Source organism: Notolepis coatsorum (assembly GCF_963971535.1).
Source record: "Notolepis coatsorum genome assembly, chromosome: 11".
Classification (NCBI taxonomy): domain Eukaryota; kingdom Metazoa; phylum Chordata; class Actinopteri; order Aulopiformes; family Paralepididae; genus Notolepis; species Notolepis coatsorum.
Window position 1 is genome coordinate 72418375 of NC_140175.1, and position 19413 is coordinate 72437787.

The 19413-nt window shown below is 44.3% G+C and overlaps 1 protein-coding gene across 1 annotated transcript in view; it reads left to right on the top strand.

Moving 5' to 3' along the window:
* Positions 1–326: 326 nt before the first annotated feature.
* The window catches only part of LOC311237151 (phospholipid phosphatase-related protein type 1-like), a gene marked incomplete at both ends in the record, with an annotated part of 73657 nt that continues 54570 nt past the window's right edge, over positions 327–19413 (top strand). Inside the window, 1 exon segment of the mRNA XM_084324957.1 lies at positions 327–386. Within this exon segment, the coding sequence (XP_084181083.1) occupies positions 327–386 (60 nt within the window).

A 19413-nucleotide genomic window follows, 5' to 3' on the forward strand; every position in this document is an offset into this window, starting at 1 on the left:
TCAACTTCTGATGCTGACTCTTGTGTGTTGGTTCTGATGCTGACTGTTGTGTGTTGGTTCTGATGTTGACTGTTGTGTGTTGGTTCTGATGCTGGCTGTTGTGTCTTTGTTCTGATGCTGGCTGTTGTGTCTTTGTTCTGATGCTGGCTGTTGTGTCTTTGTTCTGATGCTGGCCGTTGTGTGTTGGTTCTGATGCTGAGTGTTGTGTATTGGTTCTGATGCTGGCCGTTGTGTGTTGGTTCTGACTGTGTTGCCCCTATATACCCCTTCTGTCTAGACTGAGCTGCCCTGAGCCCAGAGAGGATAGGCCTCCTACAGGAGACAAGATGGCGTCCGACTACACCCTGCGCAGCTACTCCATCATACCATGCTTCATCTTTGTAGAGGTGAGGGGCCCTGCTGTCTGTGTATCTCTGTGCTGTTAGTCTGTGTATATCTGTGTCTGTGCTGTTAGTCTGTGTATATCTGTGTATGTGCTGTTAGTCTGTATATATCTGTGTGCTGTTTGTCTGTGTATATCTGTGTATATCTGTGTCTGTGCTGTTAGTCTGTGTATATCTGTGTATGTGCTGTTTGTCTGTGTATATCTGTGTATGTGCTGTTTGTCTGTGTACTCTGTATATCTGTGTCTGTGCTGTTATTCTGTGTATGTCTGTGTCTGTGCTGTTAGTCTGTGTATATCTGTGTATGTGCTGTTAGTCTGTGTATATATGTGTGCTGTTTGTCTGTGTATATCTGTGTATATCTGTGTCTGTGCTGTTAGTCTGTGTAGATCTGTGTCTGTGCTGTTATTCTGTATATGTCTGTGTCTGTGCTGTTTGTCTGTGTAGTCTGTGTATATCTGTGTCTGTGCTGTTAGTCTGTGTATATCTGTGTCTGTGCTGTTAGTCTGTGTATATCTGTGTATGTGCTGTTAGTCTGTGTATATCTGTGTCTGTGCTGTTAGTCTGTGTATATCTGTATATCTGTGTATGTGCTGTTAGTCTGTGTATCTGTGTCTGTGCTGTTAGTCTGTGTATATCTGTGTCTGTGCTGTTTGTCTGTGCTGTTAGTCTGTGTATATCTCTGTATGTGCTGTTAGTCTGTGTATATCTCTGTATGTGCTGTTTCTCTGTTAGTCTGTGTATATCTGTGTATGTGCTGTTTGTCTGTGTATATCTGTGGCTGTGCTGTGTGTCTGTGTATATCTGTGGCTGTGCTGTTTGTCTGTGTATATCTGTGTCTGTGCTGTTTGTCTGTGTATATCTGTGTCTGTGCTGTTTGTCTGTGTATATCTGTGGCTGTGCTGTTTGTCTGTGTAGTCTGTGTATGTCTGTGCTGTTAGTCTGTGTATATATGTGTTGTTTGTGCTGTTAGTCTGTGTATATATGTGTCTGTACTGTTTGTCTGTGTATATCTGTGTTGTTTGTGCTGTTATAGTCTGTGTATATGTGGCTGTGCTGTTATTCTGTGTATGTTTGTGCTGTTAGTCTGTGTATATATGTGTCTGTGCTGTTTGTCTGTGTATATATGTGTTGTTTGTGCTGTTATAGTCTGTGTATATGTGTCTGTGCTGTTTGTCTGTGTATATTCGCCTCTGTGCTGTTAGTCTGTGTATATCTGTGTCTGCAGCGTTTGTGCACATGCGTAAATACATATACTGTATACATCATGCATCTATTTAGTATTTTGACAGGTGTGTCAAGTCAAGTCAAGCGTTCCTTTATTAATCCCCTTGGGGAAATTCAGGTGTCACAGCAGCGTGCGGGGGGGTTTCCAGTGTGTGTGTGTGTGCGTGTATTGGGTTCAACTGCTGGTACTGACCGTACCAGGTTAATTATACAGTATTAGCAAGAGTGTAAAGTGTTAGGAGGAACCTGGTTTGCGTGTCTGGTGCGCCGTGCATCAGAGACAATGCTCTTTGCCGCTGCTCCATATTTAATTACCATCTCAATTGAAAGTCTTTAATCACATAGATGTCTCAAGCAGGGGTGCAGTCGTAATATCAGAACTGCCTGGACGCCACGCGCACGCGCGCATACATGTTCCCTCGCGTGCGCACAGAACAGCTGATTATTATGCATAAATAGTAGGACACATGTTTGTATAGGAAATTACTAGTTTTAGTTTAGTTTTTGTAAATATTGCCTTGAAATAGAGAAGCTGAAAAAGGTAGCAGGATGTAGCCTTCAATATATAAAGAAATTATATTGTCAACAGATATGGTTGAAAAACAAACAATGTTTTAAATGTAATTGTAGTTACAATATTGTAGTTACAATTTCTTTAATTGAATTAACTTAAACTAGAAAAGTAAATACAAACTAAATTAACAATGTAACTTAGTTTACATGCAGAAGGACAGTTTCCTTCTGAAGCACAACAACTCTTCCAGGGCTATCTTGTATTTAGGAAATCCCTGAACATGATATTGCATTGGTTTGTGATAGATTATTAGTTACTGGGTATTTCAAAGTACCTCATATTTGGTGCCATTTTAAAGCTAACAACTAGGGCTTTCCAATGATATAAAATAAGTGTATGATTATCATCATAATTTTTATTATTATGGTTCATATGTAGTTGCACTTGAACTTGTTGAAATTAAACTTGGAAGATAAAAATGTATTAAATTACACTTTCCTTCCAGTCGGGACCATTTGTCACATAGTGAGAGCTCCACAGATCAAGCAAACACCCACAGGGCTTGTATTTTGGTTTTGCACTTCTCGTTCTTTGTTATGTTATTGGTATCCTATTATTATGCAAAGTCTTCTAGGTGATAGATAAGTGCCGGTACTTGGCGCACGGCGTGACGAGTCGAGTAAGTTGTGAACGCATTCTGAAAAAACTGCTAGGACGGCGTGGTACCGCGTGGGACCACCACTGCATCACTGGTCTCAAGACACCCCCCTCCCCTTTCTCTCCACATCAAAGACGTGTTCCACTGAGGACATGCTCTGCATATCACTCTCCGATGAATTCACTCATGCTCTCCTTCTGTCTCTTCCTTTATTCCACACCCACATCATCTTTCTCGCTCTCTCTGTAGAACTTTCTTGCCAGGTCTCTTATCTTTCTGCATCATCTCACCTCCTCTCCTCCTCCTCACCTCTCTCTTCTCTCTTGCCTGTTCTCACACTCTGTTTTGCTTCTCTCTCTATCTCTCTCATATCCGTCTCCCTTCTTCTTCGCACTATGTCTCTAGAGTGGAGGTTCAGATTCCTCTGAAAAGCCTCCAGCCTGTTTTTTTTTACAATACCGCTCAAAGGTTTTTGTACAGTACATAATTTTTTTTTCATCATTGACATATTTTCTTTTTTACATCCTATACATTTATGTAAATACTTGAAAAGGAAAACACATGTTACAGCTAGGCATGGGCACGGTTAGTGGAATATTTGACTGTTTGAATATTTTGACTATACTGTATATTGTGACAGACTCTGGGGTGTTTTGAGCGGTCACCAGATTGGAATTAACTAAATACACACGGCACAAGGTAGAAGCAAGTTTAACAGCAGTTTTATTGCTGTTTAGGGGAAAAGGAGAGGTTAGTGAGATCGTCAGCCAGTCCGTAATACAAGAGAATCATCTTGGTCCGTTAGTGGGGTTCGGTACACAGAGAGCGGTTCTCATAGGGGTGGGGGCTGATCCGGGAGAAGAGACGTCAGACAAGCAGGGGTCGATACACATGCAGTTCTCAGACGACCGGGGATTACAGCACACAGCAGGGTCCTCCTTCCAAAAGCAGATAAACACAGCATTGGTCACACAGACAATAATCTTCCTCCTCCTCTCCTCACTCTCTCTCTTCTCTTACTTGATTGATTGATTGAAAACTAGATTGCAGAATGGGTACAATACAGTACCGCTCAATACTAACAACTGCTAAGAGGATGAAGACCAGAAAAATACTTTCATCTTGTTTACATAAGGGTCCTCCATTTTCAATTCATCAAGACATTTATGACATACAAGACATACAAATATACGGAACTGTGTAAGAGAAAGAGATCATAAAAAAATATATACATCTGAAGGGGAAGAAACTGTACATTGGAGGGGGTTGGGTGGGTGGTGGGGGGGGATTTTGACATTTACCAGGGCCAGTTTCTACTCACGTCCTCTCTTTCCATACAGGTTTAGCCTCATTTACTCCAAAGAGTCTCTGTCTCTCTGCGCGTCTGACACAGGTACAATGTATTGGGGTTGACGCGCTCTGCTCTGCCGGGAGTCTCCTCGGATCTCCTAATATGGGCATATGCCCCAGTACCTTGGCCGATACATAGCGGCCTGCTATTACCACACCAGCCAGTCTGCCACAATATATATATATATATATATATATATATATATATATATATATATATATATATATATATATACATTTTATATATATTTTTTTTTAATTTTTCTATAGAATATTCTAATATTGATATGCTTTAGTTTAGTTTAGTTTATTTATTTAGCACTTGTACTAACCTCGTTCCCAGCTTTATCTCGAGAGATAAAGCCTGGTAAAGCACTATGGCCGAAAGTGGGAATCAGGTAGGAAGTCCCGCCCCTGAAATCACGACACGGTGCTCATGAAAATGTATTCCCCCCAGAAACAACCTCGTTATCGCCTCCCTCGACAGGCTGACAGACCTGCTTGTTGTTTGTTTCGCTGGGGACTATAAACAGATCAGGGGGTGCCCGGAAACCGGAAAGCCTGTAGCCGGTATTTCTGTATTTCCGATTCACATTTTAGGAGGCATAGCTTTACCAGCCTAGGCTTGTACAAAGTTCCACTCCCATCTCATTGGGCCTCATTCAACAATACTCTCTTATTATTTGTCTTATATTCTTGCTTACCTGTCTGTTAAGAGAACAATAAGAAAAGCCACCGCCACATTCACCAAGCCGTTCTTAACGTCCAAATCGGTTCTTACCCAGGTCGGTTGCATCATGAATCCCACTCATTCTTAAACTGAAATGCGCGCTCGTGCTAAATGCATTTGCATACAGACACGCCCGCCATCTCCTTATAAGGCGAATGAGGCGTGTGTAAAACAGCCGTGGTTCGGAATCTGATCGCTGTCTGATATATTCAACAGGAAGCGATTTGCACTGATCTCAAAATGACACACACACACACACGCGCGTCTCACGACTTGCGACTCAGTGCATGAGTCATGTGTGTGTGTGTTCCTGTGGGTCGCTCATCGCATGTGTGTGTTAATCTGATGACAAATATATTGTCTTGTACTTATACGTATACCGCGTAGGCGCGTACTGTATAGTGCGAAATAAATCGTTCCAGCAAAGTAGGCTTTGTCAATACAGAACGACTTGACGACGCTTGTCAAGAACCAATCGTGCAGTATACTGATATGTATATGCCGCTGATCCTATGCTCTCTCCTTTCAGAGAGAGATGACAGGTGACCGATCCGGTATTTCCGAACCTATAGAGTGCGCTCAGAACTTTAGGTGTGGAGCAGAGAAGAGAGGAGAGGGGAGGAGAGGAGATGTTGTAAATATGCGTTATATGCGTACGCCTGGGTAGCCATCTAACTGTTCTAACAGCAATATATAATCCATTTCAGAAGCAGAACGCACGCAATAAGTTATAATAATAATAATTATTATTGAAAAGTTCTGGGTTTATAAAGTCGTATTTGGGGGTACTGTATTTGGGGGCAAATGGCCAATGGTTTGCTTTCAACACATGAACTCCTTCCTCTCTCACCATTTTATATATATTTTTTTATTTGATCTACTAAAACTGTATTGTATTATATTGTTTGTTTTGTAAAGTGTCTTTGAACATTAGGAAAAGCGCTATATGCATCTTTTTTTTATATCAACTTTTTCTCCTCCTATTTTCTGTATTTTCCTCCCATCCCAATTTTAGTCGTTATGCCAATTTCCCCCTCCCCTTCCTGGTCGTTGCGCGCATGTGCCCCCCACTGGTCAGTCTAGGGAGCCCTGAAGTCTATCATATGCTCCGATACATAGGAGACAGCCAGCAGCCTCTTTTCACCTGGCAGCGAGGACTCTCATTGGTGAAGTGTAACGCATGGGAGGTCACACTACCTTCTCCATTTCCCTCCCTCGCTGTGCAGGCGCCCTGACCGACCTGTAGGAGTCGCTGTTTACAATGACCAGATTACCACCCACCGGCTTCCCTCCCGCTGACTCTGTCAATTGAGTCAGTACGACGACCGGCCAAGCCGGAGGCACTGCAGTGCTGACAGCCGGATTCGATACCAGTGTCTCTGCAGTGGTAGACAGACGCTTAGTCCGCTGTGCTACCCGGCCGCCCAGCGCTATATACATCTGAAGTATTATTATTATTATGAATGGTAGGCTTTTTAAAATGTTTCTCATCTGGGTAAGAGTTTCTTATCTGGGTAAGAGTGCTCTCGACCACTCTTAGAATTTGGTCTTGCCTGAGAGAAAAGCAACAATAAGAAAACATTGCTGAATCCCAGGTAAGAACAAAATAAGAGGAAATGCTAGTTAAGAACGAAATCTGTTCTCATATCGCTTCATGAATGAGGCCCATTGTCCATAAACAACATGAACGAAATACATGGTAAACATGGTCTAGAAAATAAACTACAAAACAGGATCAGATACATAAGGCAGACACTATAGCGAAAACATCCCCATCAGAATACTGAGACACAGTATGGTTTCAAACACAGTGAGGCTTCAATGCACATGTGAATAATCACTCTCCTGGTAGTATAAGTGAAGGTACAGACAGGTGAAATTAAATGTTGACATTTAATGTAAGGCTCTCACCGAAGCCTGTTCTTGGGATTCGAACTTCGTCAGGGTTTTTCCGAACGGACGTTCGAACCTTCGTTTTTAATTAAAAGAAAAAAAAGTAAAAAGAATTTTAATTTATTTTATTTATTTATTTATTTTTATAAATATCCTCAAACTAAATCCTCAATTTGAATAAAGTGATTCATCTGATTAAATTAGTTTTTTTTTTTTTATTAAATCTACTTTCCAGACCCAGCCCAGGGAGAAGCCCCAGGCAGCCCAACTAAATAAATTAAATCAACTTTCTTTAATGAATATAACTCATCAGTTTTTTTTAATACCATAATATTAGTGTAGTAATCTTTATCTGCAACTGTGAAGAAAAACCCAATTGGTTTAAAAATAATGAATAAAAAAAAATATTAAAACAATAATTTTTTTAATAAACAATTTGAACGTTGATTTAGAATTCGAATGCCAACGTAATGAACGGACGTTCGAACGTTTGGGCTCAGCCCTAATTCAATGGTAGTTCGGTTTGGCTTTAAGTTATTGTCATGTTTTTGTTCTGGTGCTGATTATACTTGAGCAACATCTGAAGGCACTTCTGAACTCACCCTATGGCAAACTGAACCTGAGAACCAACGTGTTAAGGAGTGGCTGCGTAGAGCCAAGTTCTGTGTGATGCAACAGTAAACTACTGCTTCTCCTCATCAACCCCTGATAGCTCATGTTCTCTTTTCAGCAGCCAGTACGACAAAGGTCTAGCTAGCAGCTGTTGAGTCTTTTACTACAGCGTCTGTTCAGTTCTACTTTACACATTCGAGAAAGAATAGACTACGTTTAGCTGCTGTACAAATGACTGATGGATGCAGTATAGTCATATGATAAGGAAGGAACTGACCACTGTATAGCAAAGGACAATTCATGGGTTTTCCAATCACAGTTCCAGAAAATACAACCGGCTACATTTCAGAACTTGCCTCACAGGTTTCCCCAGCCGTTTCCATGAGTGGTTTTCAGCTAGAATACTGCTGTACATCGTCCTCAAGCGGCACACTGCTGCCTTGAGGTTGAGGCAGAGATTTGCATAATACCTTTAGCGTTTTCGCTGCCGCTGTATGTATTATCGCTGATGTACAGCTGGCTGTATAGATATGCATAAACATCCAGAGTATAGAATATGGTCTGTGTGATGCAGCTATGTATGCATGTATTCAGCAATAGAGTATGCGTACATACAGAGGAGGCGTATGATCTATGCTCTGTGCTGACAACACAACACGCAATGCTATGTTACGTTTTATTGAATAGAGCGTATGAATAGGATGATACATGGGCCACATAGGTGGTTTCAACTTGACAACGAAAACAAACAAGCAGACATTCTAGAACGACTGCATTTCCTGTCAGTTTGTATTGATATTAGCAAAACGCTGCAACATGAAATAAACTTGAGTCCAAGGCAAGCTGCTCCCTAATGTAATTCCACCGAAAAATATAGATTTATCATTACTGAGACTGGGAGGTATGCATGGGGAAACCTCTTCTAACAAAATTCTAAGAAACAAAGGTATCTTGAAAATTTTCCCCTTTACTGTACACATTGCCTCAAATGTGCCACAGTGTTTAGGTTCTAGTAATTGTTATATTAGTACAGTAAAGGTGTGTGTGTGTGTGTGTGTGTGTGTGTGTGTGTGTGTGTGTGTGTGTGTGTGTGTGTGTGTGTGTGTGTGTGTGTGTGTGTGTGTGTGTGTGTGTGTGTGTGTCTGTGTGAAAGAGGTGTGGCAAGAGCAGATCTTTTATATTTTCCATTTATTTTTACAGGAATAGAAATAACAATGTTTAAATGTTGGCACAATTCAGACTATTTGACTTATAATGGGGTCCTGTCCTACAGAAAAAAACAGTAAGTGTAAAAGAGGAGGTGGAAAGAGAAGGAATGATTTAAAGGTGCTGTAATTGGTATTGTTTGAGTGAAAATAAGTGAAAACATGTTCAAATAATATCTCTCCATTCTGACAGCCATCACTGAGTGTTTGGACAATAACTTGGGTCTCCCAGTCCCTCCACTCTGCAGTAAACACAAAATACATTGGTATCCCATTCCCTCTTGATCCAGAACTCCATACTGAAAAAGAAATGGTCTGACAAAAACAATAAATAATAAATACCTTTAAACTACTTTAAGCAAATATTAATAGTTTGGAAATCGCTCCTGATTGGATAAAGTGGGAATGGGATACCAGAAAAATGTATTTCTGTTTACTGCAGAGCAGAGGGACTGGGATACCCATGTTACTGACCAAACACTATATATTATCATTGATGGCTGTCGGAAAGTAGAGTTATTTAATAGTTATTTGAACAAAATAATACCACTTACAGCACCTTTTAAGGAGGAAAGTAAGGGAATAGAAAGAGTATGGAAGAGCAGAAGAGGAAGAAAACAGCAGAGAGAAGAGAAATAATAAAATAAGAGACAAAAAGAGAGGGGGAATTAATGACTGCATGACTAGGTAATAGGTGTGTGTGTGTGTGTGTGTGTGTGTGTGTTTAAGTGTCTGTAATGTTAATAGTCTTGTAATGGTCTGGAGGATACTGGAGGATTTAATGGCACTCCATCCATATGATGTTGATTATTCTATTTTCAGTTAGTCCTTTTTTGATTATTCTATTTTCAGTTAGTCCTTTTCCTCAGCGTCTGTTCTCAAAGACGACCTCTCCCATCTTCCTCTCTCTCCCCACCCCTTCTCTCTCTCTCTCTCTCTCTCTCTCTCTCTCTCTCTCTCTCTCTCTCTCTCTCTCTCTCTCTCTCTCTCTCTCTCTCTCTCTCTCTCTCTCTCTCTCTCTCTCTCACTGCCACCCATCTCCAGTCACCCATCCTTCTCCCTCAGTCTCTCTCTCCGCATCTCCTCCCATTTCTCACTGTCACATGTGCTCATCCTTTCTCCCTTTGCTCCTGCATCCCTCCTTTCCCTCCCTCATCTCCTCTCTGTGTCTCCCCCATCCTACTTCCCTGTATCCCTCTCTCCTGTATATGTATATCTCTCCTGTCATCTCTCACCCTGTTCTTTCTTGTTCCTCATTTTCTCTTTGCTGCAGGTTTTAATGTAAAGGTTCATTAAAAAACATCAAACGACTATTTTTTCCTGTGTGTCTCTCTCACTTACTCTCTCTCTCTCTCTCTCTCTCTCACTGCCACCCATCTCCAGTCACCCATCCTTCTCCCTCAGTCTCTCTCTCCTCATCTCCTCCAATTTCTCACTGTCACATGTGCTCATCCTTTCTCCCTCTGCTCCTGCATCCCTCCTTTCCCTCCCTCATCTCCTCCCTGTGTCTCCCCCATCCTACTTCCCTGTATCCCTCTCTCCTGTATGTATATCTCTCCTGTCATCTCTCACCCCTGTTCTTTCTTGTTCCTCGTTTTCTCTTTGTTGCAGGTTTTAATGTAAAGGTTCATTAAAAAACATCAAACGACTCTTTTTTCCTCTGTCTCTCGCTCACTCATTTACTCTCTCTCTCTCTCTCTCTCTCTCTCTCTCTCTCTCTCTCTCTCTCTCTCTCTCTCTCTCTCTCTCTCTCTCTCACACTACTAACTTTTCCTATAGGGACAGTGCAGTCATATGACCTAAAACCAAGCCTCCTGATTAGAGGAGTAGGGTCGTGTAGTACATTGCCGGAGGCGCTGTGACATGGAGGATGTTTATTTATGGCCGTTTTCTTATTTAGTGGCAAACGTGTTGCTTTCAACACGACTTTGTGGTTCATCTAATAAGCTGTTGTAATTTGTTGTTGCTGTTGCTGCCGCTCGCAGTTGATAGGCAGCGTGGGCCAATTTATCTGTTGTTAACAAGTCGAGTGTTGGAGCATTAGCCTCATTATGTTCCCTATGGTAGAGAGAGAGAGAGCGAGAGAGAGAGAGAGAGAGAGAGAGAGAGAGAGAGATGCAGATGTGGGGGAAGGAGGGATGAGGGGTAATAAAGGATAGGAGGATGAAGGAGTCTTGCTTGGGGAGGATAAAAGGATGAATAGAGGAGGGGAGGAGGCGGAGGAGACGCCGGGGAGACAAATGTAAAGTGGAAGAGAACGGACAGAAGGGGAGGAAGAGAGCGGACAGAAGGGGAGGAAGAGAGCGGACAGAAGGGGAGGAAGAGAACGGACAGAAGGGGAGGAAGAGAGCGGACAGAAGGGGAGGAAGAGATAACGGACAGAAGGGGAGGAAGAGAGCGGACGGAAGGGGAGGAAGAGAACGGACAGAAGGCGAGGAAGAGAGCGGACAGAAGGGGAGGAAGAGAACGGACAGAAGGGGAGGAAGAGAGCGGACAGAAGGGGATGAATAGAGCGGACAGAAGGGGAAGAAGAGAGAGGACAGAAGGGGAGGAAGAGAGCGGACAGAAGGGGAAGAAGAGAGAGGACAGAAGGGGAGGAAGAGAGCGGACAGAAGGGGAAGAAGAGAGAGGACAGAAGGGGAGGAAGAGAGCGGACAGAAGGGGAGGAAGAGAGCGGACAGAAGGGGAGGAAGAGAGCGGACAGAAGGGGAGGAAGAGAACGGACAGAAGGGGAGGAAGAGAGCGGACAGAAGGGGAGGAAGAGAGCGGACAGAAGAGGAGGAAGAGAGCGGACAGAAGGGGAGGAAGAGAACGGACAGAAGGGGAGGAAGAGAGCGGACAGAAGGGGAGGAAGAGAGCGGACAGAAGGGGAGGAAGAGAGCGGACAGAAGAGGAGGAAGAGAGCGGACAGAAGAGGAGGAAGAGAGCGGACAGAAGGGGAGGAAGAGAGCGGACAGAAGGGGAGGAAGAGAACGGACAGAAGGGGAGGAAGAGAACGGACAGAAGGGGAGGAAGAGAGCGGACAGAAGAGGAGGAAGAGAACGGACAGAAGGGGAGGAAGAGAGCGGACAGAAGGGGAGGAAGAGAACGGACAGAAGGTGGAGGAAGAGAGCGGACAGAAGAGGAGGAATAGAGCGGACAGAAGGGGAGGAAGAGTACGGACAGAAGGGGAGGAAGAGAGCGGACAGAAGGGGAGGAAGAGAGCGGACAGAAGGGGAGGAAGAGAGCGGACAGAAGGGGAGGAAGAGAACGGACAGAAGGGGAGGAAGAGAACGGACAGAAGGGGAGGAAGAGAACGGACAGAAGGGGAGGAAGAGAGCGGACAGAAGGGGAGGAAGAGAGCGGACAGAAGGGGAGGAAGAGAGCGGACAGAAGGGGAGGAAGAGAGCGGACAGAAGGGGAGGAAGAGAACGGACAGAAGGGGAGGAAGAGAACGGACAGAAGGGGAGGAAGAGAGCGGACAGAAGGGGAGGAAGAGAGCGGACAGAAGGGGAGGAAGAGAGCGGACAGAAGGGGAGGAAGAGAACGGACAGAAGGGGAGGAAGAGAACGGACAGAAGGGGAGGAAGAGAGCGGACAGAATAGGAGGAATAGAGTGGACAGAAGGGGAGGAAGAGAACGGACAGAAGGGGAGGAAGAGAGCGGACAGAAGGGGAGGAAGAGAACGGACAGAAGGGGAGGAAGAGAACGGACAGAAGGGGAGGAAGAGAGCGGACAGAAGGGGAGGAAGAGAGCGGACAGAAGGGGAGGAGGAGAGCGGACAGAAGGGGAGGAAGAGAGCGGACAGAAGGGGAGGAAGAGAGCGGACAGAAGGGGAGGAAGAGAGCGGACAGAAGGGGAGGAAGAGAACGGACAGAAGGGGAGGAAGAGAACGGACAGAAGGGGAGGAAGAGAGCGGACAGAAGGGGAGGAAGAGAGCGGACAGAAGGGGAGGAAGAGAGCGGACAGAAGGGGAGGAAGAGAGCGGACAGAAGGGGAGGAAGAGGCGAGGAGTCGAGAGCGAGGAGGAGATGATTAGAGGAGGAGACACAGAGGAATGATGAACGAGGAGCTGAGCGGATACACGCTGTCCCTACTCTGATAAGATTATTCCAGGTAATATCATCAGTGTATCCGGGCTGTCATTAATCGAGCCATTAATCGAGCCTGTGTCATTGTTTTTTCTTCTAGCTTTTTTTTTTGTAACCCCACACCAAAAGTGAATCTCTGCCAGCCCAGGCCTGGTGGAAACTCACCCTGACAAGGTTATTCAGAGCAGCGCCGTGGCACTTGGCACAGATGAAAGTGTGTGTTTCTCCTGTCTGTCGTTAATCTAAAGAGATTCCCACCGCCAGGCACAGGGACTTATCTTATTTGATCACTTTGCCTCCCTCTTTCACCCCTGTCCTAGCGGGACAGTCTTGTTTTATCTTTTCGGGGCCCAGTGATATTGCCGATGTCCTGCGCCGTCATTAATCTGAGGACTGTTATCTTATTTCGTCCTGTTTTATCGCTAGCTCTCTCCTCGCTTTACTGAGACAATATGATTTCCTTACTAGGGGTTTCTGGATCCTTGTCTTCAGCCGGGGTTCTGCGTTTATTAGATTTAGTCTCAGCTGGGGAAAACGGCTCATTAAAACATACAATTACTTGTGTCATGTGGAGAGAGCCACACCGTTGAATTATTCCACATACATGAATAAAAGCCTCTGCGATGAGTGGTGCATTCAAGGCTATAAAAGGTAAAAAGAGCACCGATCTGTCTTCACTTGCTCATTAATAACATTTTCATGTTTCGGTCTGGGAACTTGGCAAGGTTTTACTATTGCATGAAGGAAGTCCTAGACTGAAATGTTGCATTAAATATTATATTAATATATAGTATATACACACACATGAGATGGGCGACGCATAGGACACACACATGAGATGGGCGACACTAGGGCTGGGCGATATGACCAAAAACGTTATCGCGATAAAAAAAAAAAAAAAAAATATAATTCGATATCGATAATTATCGTCGATATAATGTCTGTCAAGTTTAATTAACTTCTTATGCTGCTGCGAATGTCTCAAGTCGAGTTGATGTCGTCATCAGTCCGCGCACGTTAACAGTAGCCGACAAGCGGAGCATCTCATGACAATAAATATGACACTAAAACTCTTCCGCCACAATATATTGAAACGACGTCCACTGTATACCCCACCCACACTACTTAAACGTGGCCTCAGAATTCAAAACACACACATACTCGGCACGTAAATATATAAAACAACGCCGTGCAAGCTAATTAGCCTAGCTAGCCTGTTGTTTATAAGTGGTGTATTCCATGACAATGTGCTAAATATTACACTAAAATACTCTTCCGCCACAATATATTGAAACGACGTCCACTGTATACCCCACACTACTTAAACGTGGCCTCAGAATTCAAAACACACACATACTCGGCACGTAAATATATAAAACAACGCCGTGCAAGCTAATTAGCCTAGCAAGCCTTGTTGTTGAGTGAGTCCTAGTACCTCTGGGTCTCTTTCCGGATCTCGTTCGCTCTCGGCCATCTCCTTCACTGATTGGTTGTTAACTGTTGTGCGTATGCACGTCACGTCATCACGTAACGTTGGTTGTTGTTAATCCAAGTGCTCCTGTCCGTCTTCGCCAGGGATGCAACAACGTTAGCGATCTGTTCTGCATGTTTTTTTCCATTGGGTTTATCTCTTTTTCTGGAGACGAAAGCCTTGCGAGCCACGGGGGATAGCATGCAAACTCCACACAGCAAGGGAGATACCCCACCTGGGTACCTGGCAATAGGGCTGTCGCGGTAACCGCATCACCGCAATCCTGCGGTGTGTCAAGGCACCCGCGGATGGAGAACAGACAGAAAAAAAACAAATGGGGCATCATAATTTTTAACTCAGTTCATTTAATGACGAGATTGCCTTGTGCGTCCGTTTTCCAGTAGCATGAGCTAACTTCACGTTTCCATACAGTTTACAACTCACAGATGAAATCAGGATTTATTTTCATATCACAGGATCGATGCTACCTGGCTACTTAGCCACGGCACACCCGCCCTGCACCCTGTTGTCAACCCATTCACCCTTAAAAAGGGTAAATAGGACTCAGCAAAACCCCCCACATTAGCTACCGACTGACCTTCATCAATGAACCGGTTAAGAGGAGGGAAAAGCGGCAACATCCCACGGCGGGGAACATTAGAACAGTGACCCAGCATTTCAGCATTAGCGTTAGCATTAGTGTTAGCAGCGCGCTCCAGGATCGCTTGGAAACCGTCCACTTCAGGGGAACGTTCACCAAAACATCCCGCCCCTGGCGCCGACACACAACTCGGTTGTGTAACAAAACAACCAGCATTACTAACACTAGCATCAATGCCTGATGACACAGGGCCTACCTGTGTACGAGCCGGCTCGATAGCCAAACCTCGCACGCTGTCCCTCGATCTGCTGCCACAAGACGAGGAAACATCAGAATAGACCGGACGTGTCATTGGAACATGCCCCGAAGATTCCAGGGGTAAGCAAATCTCCGGTAAGCACTCAATATTACGCAATTTCTCTAAACTTTTCATGACAACTAGTTGCATAGGGTACACGCATCCGCTATGATGGAAACGAAAATAGAGGAAAGATGCAAAAAAGAAATGATTTTTCCATCCATACGTTCCCGTTTTATACCGTGGTGAATATAAGTATGGTTTTAGAGCGGTCTAGGGTAATTCCTGGGAGGCTGGTAATAGCATGAAACGTGTATTATACTAAATGCATTGGCATTTCGTCCCTACACACGCTACAATTAAAAAATCAAATGCATATGATAGGTATTATGTTCCATCATGAATGCATGCAAGGGTGGGGGGGTAGTTTTTTGATGCTCTGATCGCCACCAACGGCATACGTTGTGGAGTAACGTTACAGTAACACTTTCGGATCGCAATGAAGGTATGATCGGATCAACGCAAGATTGATATCATATAGCCCTTACCTTGACTAGGATGTGCCCCAAAAGGAATATTCCAATTAACTGATCGCCATTCCAAGTAATTATGTCCATCGTGTCGCCAACATAATCCATCACAAAACACAGATTGGGAGTACTTGATTCTTCCTAATCCGATCGGGACAACCGCTCCTCTTGCCCGACAAAGAAAAGTCTGCCCGGACCCATATAATCGACGCACAGCCCAAGCAAGACACAATGTTTCAAAGGGTGCTCTATACGCCGCCTGGTAGGATGCGGCTGGTACTGCACCTTCAGAGTCCCAGTATGCATTTTACAGGCAACATAGAGCTCCCTGACATTGAATAGGGTATTAAAATAAAAAAAATAAAGGAAAAACTACAGAGAAACGTGTTAACACGTGATTGGCACTCAACGGTCTGGGCTCAGAAACATGTTAACACGTGATTGGCACTGAAAGGGTTAATATGCTTAAAAAATATAGATATATAAATATGCTTCACGGAGTCTTGGCTGAACAATAACATCCCGGATAGCACTATTGACCGGCAGGGATAAGCAAAGTGGCAAGAGGAGAGGCAGAGGGCTTGTTCTTCTTTGTTAATTCCAGCTGGTGTCATCTTGGGCACATCGCCTTAAAGAATGCATCTGTTACCTCGACTTTTGATTGCCGATCGCCGACCGGCACAAAGTCTGAGGCCATATTATCTACCGTGAGAGCTAACACATGTGCTAGTGTTGACTGTTTACGTCACACCGAGCGCAGTGGCGGCACAAGTGAGTGACGTCATCCATACCTGGACGCATTTATCCTCATCTATGGGGATTTCAACTCAGGCATGAGCCGGGAAGCTGGCAGCATCATTTCAGCACCTCTTCAACGTCTACCTGAGGCTGGAGAGGGTGCCCCAGCTCTGGAAGACCTCCTGCCCAATAACGATTACAGGCCAGTCGCTCTGACGTCACACGTCATGAAGACCTTCGAGAGGCTGGTCCTGCAACATCTCAAGCCCCTGGTGCGTGACTCCCTCAGTCCCCTGCAGTTTGCATACCAGGCAAACATCGGGGTGGAAGACGCCATCATCTACCTGCTCCACAGAGCCTGCACGCACCTGGAGAAGCCGTACAGCTCAGTGAGAATCATGTTCTTCGACTTCTCCATTGCCTTCAACTAGGGATGCACCGATCCGACTTTTTCAGTCCCGATACTGATACCTGGGCTTTGGGTATCGGCCGACGATACAGAGTATCGATCCGATACCCATTGTTCAATTAATAAACTATGCCTCACTGTGAGACTGGGATCATTCTTTTGTGCAAGGCAACATCAGGCTTGACTTAAAACATTACTTTCCTAACTTAGTGAAACAAGATGTAACAAATTAACACGTAGATATTTAATGTACTGAATTGTTATTTATTATTGTATTTATTATTTATTATATTATATTATTATAAAAAAAATAAGTAAAAACAATTTGATACCCGATCAACCTATTTTAGTCATATCGGGGCCGATATCCGATATCAATATCGGATCAGTGTATCCCTACCTTCAACACCATCCAGCCTTTCCTGAAAGTGTGAAAATTGTTGGTGAAACAAGTCTTTCCCGGGAGACTCTTTGTTCCAGGCCAAAAGCCCGGTTTCAGACCCAATGGGAGGCTGTAACGGTCCCCCCGGTCCTGCTCCACAACCCCCATCTGTCCATGGACATTTCCTAGGGGTGCACCGATAAGTGCCTTGTTGACTGCAATCGGCCTATCGGCCGATAAGCTCGAATGTGCCGATGGCAGTAGCCAATAAATATCCATCAATTTGTGTAGCGTCAAAAGACAAAAAAAAGTTCACTCGCGACCTGCGCAACGCCGTCCCCAGTCCACACACACACACACACACACACACACACACACACACACACACACACACACACACACACACACACACACACACACACACACACACACACACACACACACACACACACACACACACACACACAAGCTACTGCATCAAAGTTAGTACTTATGATTAACAAGGCATTCGTTTTGTGGCATTAACGTTATATAGTTAGTGTTACACGTTCAATAACATCAGCATATTATTTACCCGAACGTAGCCAGCATTATGCGTTCATACTAGCTCAGTTCCTTCCGTTGCTCATAGAGCCCTGAGTTTTACCCATTCTGCAATCTGTTAATAAAGTTTTCAATCAGACACATGTATAGAAAGGCTTTGTTTTATTATAACATTCGTTGCAGTAAAATCATTATGCCTCGTTTAAGTCATCCTGCGGAGCTAAAAGCTAAACGTCGGCCGCGCCGCCGTTGTTGTTGTTGTAGAATACCTCTCGTCAAAATCAATGGCGGACAAAAGCGGAAGTAAAAAATTTATACGCGCTTGCCGATTGGTGGTACCAGCAGAGGCGGGTGCAAGCGGTGTGTGACGTAATTGGCAGAATCGACTGTCAATCAAAATTTCATTGGCTGAGAGCTCTGGTTGAGACAATAGTATCCAACTGCAGCCCAGCTGGTAGACCATACTGGGAGAACTAGTAACTAGCTGCAGCCCTGCAGAACATACTGGGAGAGAGATAGTGCTATTTCTTGATGTTTCCTTTTTTTAAGTAAGTAAAGAGGCCTATGTTCATATCGGTGAGCACAATTTGTAACACAAATATACAGTAGTTTCATAAAAAATATATATATATAATACAAAAAAAAGAAATATTACCAAAAAAAGAAAAAATATTAAAAGACAATTTTTGCCACAAATATCGGTATCGGTATCGGCCGATTGTGTTAGTTGAACAATCGGTATCGGTGGCAAATTTTCATAACTGTGCATCCCTAACATTTCCCACACCTGAACTACGTCTCTCAACCACCAGGTGGCCTAGTTCAGTGTATTCATCTTTGTTGTCTTGTACTTATTAATGTCCTGTCTGTCATCACTAATCTGTTGTGTGTTCATCTGTTGTCGGTGCTGTGCACCGTTGTCTAATTTAGTTTTGTCTCCCTTGTGTTGTATCTATGTGCGTTTGGTCTTGTCATGTTTTGTATATTTACCCTGTTATGTTTTCTGTTTAGTCATTACCCCAGCTGTGTCTCATTCACTAATCATCCTCATGTCTCTAATTAGTCCTTGTACTTAAGTGTTGTCGGCCCAGCAGTCTTTGCTGGGTCATTACTTTTGTTTGCTGTTCACCATCGTGAGTACTCTGTGTAGTTGTGATTATATTGATTTTGAGACCACGGTCTCTCTTTCCTTCTCCTAGTTTCAAAGTGTTTCTTTTTATATTATGCTCCGTGTATCACAATAAAGTGCACGTTATAGACCACCGCAACACTTCCGGGATTCTGAAATCGGGGAGGAGAGAGCGGGGGGGGGGGGGGGGGGGGGTGTCAAATGAATGAATGTGGATGAGAGCCTGTGATGTAAGTGGTTGCAGATACGGCTGTGGGGGTGCTGGAGACATGATCGAATAGTCTTGTATGCGCCTGAATCTCCTGAACATGGCGCGAGCCATTCCTAATCGATCAGAACTAAATCGGCAGCGAAAAGCCCGTTTTTTTAAGCAGCTAATCGCCATGCACATGCGCAGATTGCCCACGGATTGTGACGCAACGCACACGCGCCCTGGACTGTTCCATCAGAGGGGGGAGCTTCGTGGCCAGTGTGAGTGGCTACAGACCACTGCACTTAAATATAAACATTAGTCTACCTGGAGACTCAATGAGGTAATTGTAGATGTCGCCATATTACGCGTCTGGTCATTTAGTGGGATCATTGTTTCATTATCCTGTTTGGCTGAAAGGACACTGGCCACGAAGCTCCCCCCTCTGAAGGAACAGTCCAGGGTGCGTGTGCGTTGCGTC